General features: G+C 36.1%; 1 protein-coding gene across 1 annotated transcript; it reads right to left on the minus strand.

Moving 5' to 3' along the window:
- Window positions 1-617: 617 nt before the first annotated feature.
- LOC133674365 (cellulose synthase A catalytic subunit 1 [UDP-forming]-like) lies at window positions 618-7,671 on the minus strand. Its single transcript, XM_062095423.1, has 14 exons — window positions 7,342-7,671; window positions 6,285-6,480; window positions 6,013-6,191; window positions 5,254-5,374; window positions 4,982-5,168; window positions 4,545-4,811; window positions 4,110-4,455; window positions 3,752-3,889; window positions 3,532-3,657; window positions 3,042-3,254; window positions 2,683-2,947; window positions 2,135-2,331; window positions 1,712-2,062; window positions 618-1,618 (listed from the first exon to the last, which is right to left on the minus strand). Exons 1-14 carry the CDS (start codon window positions 7,420-7,422, stop codon window positions 1,031-1,033), a joined length of 3,255 nt encoding a protein of 1,084 aa, XP_061951407.1. The 5' UTR covers window positions 7,423-7,671; the 3' UTR covers window positions 618-1,030.
- Window positions 7,672-8,615: the final 944 nt, after the last annotated feature.

The raw sequence follows: 8,615 nt of genomic DNA on the forward strand, positions 1-8,615 counted from the left end.
TAAAATGTCAATATTCATAAAATGTTAATTTAATATATTTTTAAATAAAATATATTTTTAAAACGTGTTAAAAACAGAAATTATTACACTGTAAATTACTATTTTAATTATTATAGTTTGTTATAATAATCCCACGTAAGAAAGGGCTTTTGCTATCAAGTAGGCCAGATAATAGTCAAAATGACAAACCATCATCATTTGTTACTTGCATGATTGATTACTTGGCAGATATTTGTGATTATTTTTTATTTAAAATTATATATTTTTTAAAAAATTAACATATAATATTTCAATAATTGAAAAACATTAAAAACAAAAAAATAAAATAAAATATTTAAAAAACACGGTTTTAACATCTTTTTAAAAGGCTATGCAAGATCATTTAAAAACACGGACTAACTTATATTTTTAAAAAATTTAAAAATAATTTTTATTTTATTAAAAAATAATTTTTTTATATTTTAAATTATTTTGATATACTAATATTAAAAATAAAAAAAAATTATTTTAATAGATCTCAAATAAAAAACATATAACCACAATCACTCCAGCAACTTGGAAAATATAACATCCTCAAACTTACACTGCAGCAGAACAAAAATCAGGACAATCTGCAATGACAAAGATATGTAATATATTGAAACTCGATGATAACCATTCTTACACTTAGAAAGAATTCTTAAGCCAAGTACTTCTAGACAATGGATGAATGTTTCTATAAACTTTTACCAAAAAAATAAAGCATCACAAAACTGCACAACAATGGCATGAACAAACGTAAAAAGTCCAGCAACATCTGCTCATGTAGGGATGGATAGAAACACCATGTGGTAGTGACGACAACAAAGATGATACTATAAAAGGGTTTTTCTTTTAATGTGTCCCTCTCCTTCAGTGCCTCCCAGAAGTACATCTCTTTAAGGTTAACCCCTTCTACATAAATTAATTGATATTGTCCAGTGCCTTGGTTTCTTGTTATATACACGAGGGTAGGCTTCAAGGAGAGATGGCATTTGTCTCAGGAGACAATCTAGCAATTGATGCCACATTGACCGTTTGCGGCGGTTTGTGTGGTGCCTGAGGTGAAGGGGTCGATGCGCACCCATAGCAAGGAGAAAATGGAAGCAAGGAGTATAGACCAGACAATGACGATTGTTGGTGTACGATTTTGTCGACCCAACAAACCCTTGAGGAAAGGATACAAATGGGCAATGACCCAAATAGCAAAGAACAGCTTGCCAAAGAGCGGACCCCATGACTGGTACCCGCTGTTTATGGCAAAGGACACACCAGCCACAATACCCATCATGTTCAGTAGAATGACAGTGGTTGGAGGGATGAGAAGAGATGTCCATTTGAACACATAAAGCTCTGCAAAATCCCCATCCTCATCAGATGCTTTTGAAGTGACAGTGAAGTTGGTATCAATACCTGCAAGCACTTTCAAAAGCCCTTGGAAGACAGCAAAGAGATGAGCTGATGTGCCACCGATCACCCAGAATTGTTCATTCCTCCACCAGTCTTCAATACCAACTCCACTCCATCTAAGCTCAAGTATTCCAGTAGCAAAGATGGAGATGAAAAGGAGAATGAACCACATGCCAGCGTAGTTACTTATCTGAAAAGAAATCGTAGCAGAATCATTGATTTGTTAATTGAGATCTAAATCATATGATCAACTGGTACCAAACAAAATGGAAACATCACTTACCTCAGGAATAATAAATTTTCCGGTGACAAGGCAAATGGCAGGAAGTATACAGTAAGCAAGCAGTGGAAGAGATGTTAGTGGGTAAACGATGGTATTGATGTATGCTAGCCTCTCCAAGAGCTTTAGTCTTCCACTGTATCCATACCATATGGGGCAATGCCTGCTCAGCAAAATCTCAATAGATCCCAAGGCCCACCGAAGAACCTGGTTCAAACGATCAGAAAGATTGATAGGAGCAGACCCCTTAAATGCTGGGCGAGGAGGCATGCAATAGATTGATATCCAGCCACGAGCATGCATCTTGAACCCAGTCAAAATATCTTCAGTAACAGAACCATAGATCCATCCAATCTGGCAGCAAATGAAAAGGATTAGCTAAGGTATAAATTAAACATGATCAGACTAATACAAAGCTAGACTGACCTCTTTGCCCCATTCAGTTTTGTCTTCATATCCACAGCTAATAACATGGATAGCTTCTTTCAACAGAGTTGCAGGGTTGGTTGATGGTGGGATGCCTCCCTGTTCCTGGAAGGTAGCTGCAATAAAAACTGGTGACTGACCAAAACGCTTTTCTAAACTCTTCTGCGACATAAGAAGTGACCTCTCATCATCATATCCTGAAAAGAGAAGGAATGCAGTTAGAAGAACATGCTACGTTAACTTTTCTCTGATCATTTGTAGATTCCACCTCAGCATTTTATCAAAATCATGATAAATCTCAAACTGAGTGTTCTGTAGTTTATCATTGCTAGTTACTTTGGCATTGGAAAATGAAACCTTCGATACTGTAGATAATGTGTGTATATATATATATATAACAAAGTTAAAAGTAATCAAAACACTAGTGACCATGCTATATATGGACCTGCATGCTCCATCATAAACCAAATTACAGAGATGCAGGGCCGGTAAAAGGCTTCAATTGAAAAGGACAGGTGAGAAAAAAATAAATTCTAGCAGAAACCAACCTTCAACACCCTCCTCGATGTCTTCCATATTGAAAATCGGGACAGTGGATTCAGTTCTTTTCATTGCCCTCTTCTTGTCAATATATTTCTTATGACCACCCCTTCCCTTCTTTCTTGAGCCACAACAACTCTTTACAATAATGTTTGGTTCCAAATCTTCCTCTGTCAAAACTGGATCGTAACCATATAGTGCTTGCCTGTTGAAACAACAACCAGTTCCGACATACACAGGGCCCTGGATGCCATCCAAACCTTTCAAGTTGATCTGCAAGATACAATGAGAACACTTGAGCCATCCATAGCAATAATAAACGGAAAGGAACATTTTTCAGATTGATGATACATCAACTAAAACATACATCGAAGAAAACAATATTGCGATTGGCATATCGATCATGCAAGTCAATGCCATCAAAACGTTGTGGGAACTGCACATAGCACGTCTTCTTTCCATAGGCAGGGTCCATCATGAAACACATGGCTTCCTTGAGAGCTTTACTATTATTGAAGTAGTGATCACAATCGACGTTCAGAAGATAGGCACCATTGGTAAGTACAGCTGAAACTCGAATCTGCATAACAGAAAGACCAAGTTAGAGGACATGTTGATGTTTAGCAGATAATTGTGGTGCAGGCGTCTAAGTTCAGGAAATCAATCATCTTGAACCAAACCATGGTACACATAAGTGCCAACTTCCGTATAATTAAGGAAAAATAAATAAGCAACTGTCCTTTAATATTATGCATGAAAAGCAGCACCCATATAGTACCATGATCTGTGATGAATGGCAATGAATTTGAGAAATTGAAACAAAGGGTGAAATTCTACAAGAAATTAAGATGACAAACCAATGCATTCATTGCTCCGGCTTTCTTGTGATGCTGGAATCCAGGTCTCTTTTCACGGGAAACATATACAAGTCGAGGTAGCTCATTTCCATCTGTGTCAAGCCCCCCACTATGACCTAAAAACACCTGCTCTCCACCATAGGAAGAAAGGGTAAAGTGTAGGGAAAAGATAAGGAAAAGCGGGCATGATTATGGATACATGTAGGAAGGATGGTAATACCTGGATCATTCCTGGGTGATCCCTGGGATTATTTCCAGGCCATGGAGTTCCATCCTGCATCGTCCAACCTTCTTCAGGCATCTTCTGAGCTTTGGCAACAAGAGCATTGATTCGCACCTTGAATTCTTCATATTCTCTCTGTGACACATATTTATGCTCATTCTTGTGTATAATGTTGAAAACAAGTAAAAAAACACAAGAACCCACTTAATCCATGCGAAATGCAGACAAAAGTTTGTGCAAAAGGCATGCTGTGTATACTGTTGAAAACAAGTGAAAATGACACAAGAACCCACTTAATCCATGCGAAATGCAGACAAAAGTTTGTGCAGAAGGCATGCTGTTTTTCTAGACTCACCTTCATTGCTCGGCGCTCTTTGACAAAAGAAGGCTGTATCTTGTCCTTCAGATAATCAATCTTTTGGGCAAAATAAAACTCAGGGGCCCTAGGCTCAATACTGTGCTTCTTGCAGAAAGGCACCCACTTCCTTGCAAACTCCGCAGTTTCAGAAAGGGCTTCAAATGTCAACATTGCTGAACCATCATCTGAAACATAGCATGATACTTTGTCGACAGGGTAATCAACAGAAAGTATGGACAACACAGTGTTTGCTGTTACAAGAGGAGGTTCTTTCATGGGATCCACAGTACTAACAAAGATGTCAATAGGGGCTAACTGAGATGGTTCTCCTTCACGATCATATCTGCAAGACATAGAGTGCAGTTAGCCAAGCAATAAGAGTCATTACTCCATCACTAAACTCTACTGACCAATAAAATGTGTTTAACTGACCTCAATGCTAGCCTGTCAAGATAGGTCTCGCGATTGATAGGCATCCATTTTGGAAATTGATCCAAAAGCCAGGACAAGGCAAACCAAATTTCACAGATAACAGATGTCAACCACAATCCATATGCATCTTTCACTGGGTGAGTAACACGATATTGTAAGAAGAATCCCAAAATAATAAGCCGCAGAATGATTACAACACGATATGGAGTCAGGTAAGATGAAGCAATGGGCACCACACGACTCAAAGGTTGTCGAGCATCATCAGCCCTGTGATGCAGGAAAAGAAATGCAGACACAAAATGGTTAATTGAGTGCATTAAGGAGATTAGTCCATCCTTTTAATAGAATCTGAAAGCTAATCCATGCTTCAATATAAGAGATTGCAAGCTTCCAGAAGATAGAATGATGCAACCTAAATCATTAAGAAGGAAACTCACATTTGAAGTTCATCTCCATTCGAACCAGTGCATTCCATGTCCCCCTTTCCTTCAGAGTATCTGTTGGTCATCTGCATCGCATTTTTGTCCTGTTTGAGCTTCCAACCTTCAACCCTCTCCTTCCAGTCAACATTACCAAGGCCATAAGAATTCAAGTCCTTTGATGGATCCACAATTCTAACAGGAACTGTAACAATAGGAATAATGATTAACTCAAAGCCATACAAACAATAGAAAGGATTATAAATGCTCAAATTCAGTTGCTTGACTACCTGGCTGCCTTGGATCAATATAAGGAGATGAGTGAATGTTCCTTTCAGCAGGGCCCAAAGGACCAGATGTAGTTCGTACAGATTGATTGTCAGGTGTAGCACAGGGAATTTCACCAGAAACCTGAAAATAACATCCATATAAGCAAAATATTGCAAAATCATAACACCTAACATTCATGTTGTTCACTTGATAAGGCACCAAGAAGAGAAGAATTTTAAATATCTACAGCTAGCTAGCTTCTAAGCAGGAAACAAGCCCGATGAATTCTCTTTTCCAGAGAGAGAGAGAGGGACTTGTTGAATTAGTGGAAGTTTCAGTTTCAATTACATCTCTAGGTAAGAAAACCAGAAAGACCCCTGACTTTAAAGAAACTGGAAGCTCCCAAGTGCAAAGTTTGTAATTTTAACACAACAAGTAGATTGATGAGACAGTATTTAACAAAGCCAAGAGTTTTTGAAATACTTTACAGACTAGTCAAGCAGCGCTTGGCATTGTGGTCTTGCAAACATATATGATGGGGCTTAAAAATAATCAAAGCATCAATAGTGAGGGCTTGAGTTAACCACAGCTAAAACTGTGTTTGTGGTCTTGGACCACATGTATCAATGCCAAAGACACCTTAATCTGAATAAGGTTCAAAATTTCACAAGGACATGTAAAATAATGTGGGTCACTAGAAGCATATATTGTTATTCAATCTATTTTTCAGTACCCAACATGCGCATGTAAATGAACCCTAAATTGATAGCTCTGCATACCGGCTGCCCATTTGTGAGAAGGGGAATTGGTTGAGATTCGTGTCTAGAGGATGAAGAAAGTTCTATATCATCACCCTGCCACTGATGCTTTGCATTGCCAATGCCTTGGGCATAATTGAACTCATTCTCCAGATCATCAACGTCATCTTCATCCTCATCTCCATCCACTCGAGGACTCCCTGAAATACCCATAAAACCCCATTTGTTGATACATCACAAAATGACTACACAACAGAAAAGAACCCAAAAGAAAAATGAAGAAACAAGCTAACCTTTGTGCCTTCGATACCTAGTCTTGCACTGGGGGCAAGACTGAGTTCCATCTTTTCGCTCATACTCGTAACAAGGACGGCAAACTGGGAAAGCACACTCATTGCATGCAACAAAGATGTCACCATTTTCTGTAACTCCAACATTATCCCCACAAATTTGACATGTTTGTCCATTCAAATTTTTGAGGGGTTTGGGCTGCATAATTCCATTAAAAAACACTGATTAGAATACAGAAAACAAATATATTGTTCCACATGCCGCATCAAAAGAAGAAAAATATTGCATTCTACAACTGTATTCAATCAGAGATTTCCTAACTTCGGACCCTAACAGCCTGCAATGTTGGAATTTTACTGGCACATTAAGAGTAGCAATCAAGTCCACAGCAAGACACAATGCAAGCCACACATTCCACAAAATAAAGGACATGAGATCAATTCAGAGTGCTTTTACTTCTTAAATAAAAGGAAATCAAGAAAAGTAAACGTGAATTCTTTCTTCTTGACATATTAGACTATGGAATTGCTGCCCCCTCTAACATTTTACATCACGTAAGTAACCTGATATTGCTTAACGCATTTAAGAGAGATCCCAAACAGAAAGAACATACATCCTCTGAAGCCAAACGATTGCAATTGTCACTTTATCAAGTTTAATTCAGCTCAGAAATAAACAATTATAAAACATTAGCTTTCATTGATTGATAGAGATGGATCTCATTTATCACATGGCTAGAAAAACAAGTTAAAAATCTCACCGATGTGAGATACTATGATCCTGGCTTAAGGAAAATGTAATATTAAGAATAACAAAAAGGGCCAAATCTTCTTAAAAGAAATCAAGCAATCAAGATCAAACTGAACACTCATATTCACAAACACTAACAACTAGATCTAGTCAGTGTCAGTCAACACAACAAAGCATTGCTGAAATACAAAAACCTACCAGAAAAAAATTACTCTCACAAAACTCAACACTCAGATCCACACAAACACACAGAAATGCAACCAAATCAAATCAAATCAAACCCAAAAAAGAAAAGAAAAGAAGACAAACCCCACTATCGGAATCATGTCGAATCCGAACCAACTCATTCCTCCTATAAGACCCAGCAACCATACCAGCATTCGCTTCCATCTTTTCCTAACTTCTTTCTTTCTCTCAAAATCAATTCACTCCCTACTTTCTTTTCTTCAAAAGGATAACATAGAGAGATAGAGAGAAATGGATCTGTGAATGAAAAGGAAATGAAGAGAAAGGATTAATGTGGAACTCTTCGCACCACTCAACACGCCATCTCTGAATCTGCCTTTGCTTTCTCTTGCTGTGGGCTTATTAGCTGGCTGCCTTCTCCGTATGTCTCTCTGTCTAGTGTTGTGTATAAGTGCCTGCTCCTGTCTTTTTATTATCTTTTTTCTTGTCTTTCTTTTGTTTATTTATGTAATAAGATATTTTATTTATTTTATTTTACCGGGTCAACCGGTTACTTTTTAATCTAACGACCCCGCTTGGCTTGCCGTCCGTTACAACTCTCAGCCTCACCTTGGCTTCCCTTTTATCTACTCCGGTGAAAAAACTATACGTGTACTTACCATGTTATAAACAAAATTTATAATGTCCTTAGCTTTTTAGTTAAAATTCAAGCTCAATACTGTTACAAAGCTGCGTTTGAAATTGTATCTTAAATGGTATTTTATATAAAAAAAAATTAATATATTTTATAATTTAGGATTGTTTTGATATGTTGATATCAAAATTAATTTTAAAAAAATAAAAATATATTATTTTGATGTATTTTCAAGTAAAAAATATTTTGAAAAGCAACCACTATCACTTTCAAACATTCCTGAAATAACTTTAATGCATGTTTCTCATAATTTCTGTTTTTCAAAATATTTAATAATTTTTTTCATTTAAAAATTATCAAATTGATTTTTGATGTACTTTTCAATTTAAATTTTAAAAAATAATAATAATAAATATTATTTTAATATATTTTTAAAAAGCACCTCGTGCTACATTATCAAACACACTTATATTTAAAATTGAGATTATATTTGTTCTTATTTCTGTTTTATTTCTTCTTTTAATCATTCACAATTCAATATTAAAACTTTATTTATATCAAAAATAAATTATAAACACAATATTTTTATAAGCAATTCTTATTTTATTTTTCGATATCATATTATTATTTTTTCAAAACATATTTTAGTATCGATAAAAAATTTTAAAAAAATAAAGCAATACGAACTAGCTTGATCACAAGCTACTATTGGATTTTATTTAACGTCTATATTTTTTCTTAAAATATTTTGGAAGCAATAATA

This window comes from Populus nigra, chromosome 15 (genome assembly GCF_951802175.1).
Source record: "Populus nigra chromosome 15, ddPopNigr1.1, whole genome shotgun sequence".
NCBI lineage: Eukaryota > Viridiplantae > Streptophyta > Magnoliopsida > Malpighiales > Salicaceae > Populus > Populus nigra.

What these genes read in the sequence shown, in the direction of transcription:
- LOC133674365 (XM_062095423.1), bottom strand. Translation starts at nt 7,422, where the DNA reads ATGGAAGCGAATGCTGGTATGGTTGCTGGGTCTTATAGGAGGAATGAG. An exon ending in GACATGATTCCGATAGTGGG is followed by an intron (nt 6,481 to 7,341) that starts GTTTGTCTTCTT and finishes GGAATTATGCAG; the next exon opens with CCCAAACCCCTCAAAAATTT. An exon ending in AAGAGCGCCGAGCAATGAAG is followed by an intron (nt 3,890 to 4,109) that starts GTGAGTCTAGAA and finishes TATGTGTCACAG; the next exon opens with AGAGAATATGAAGAATTCAA.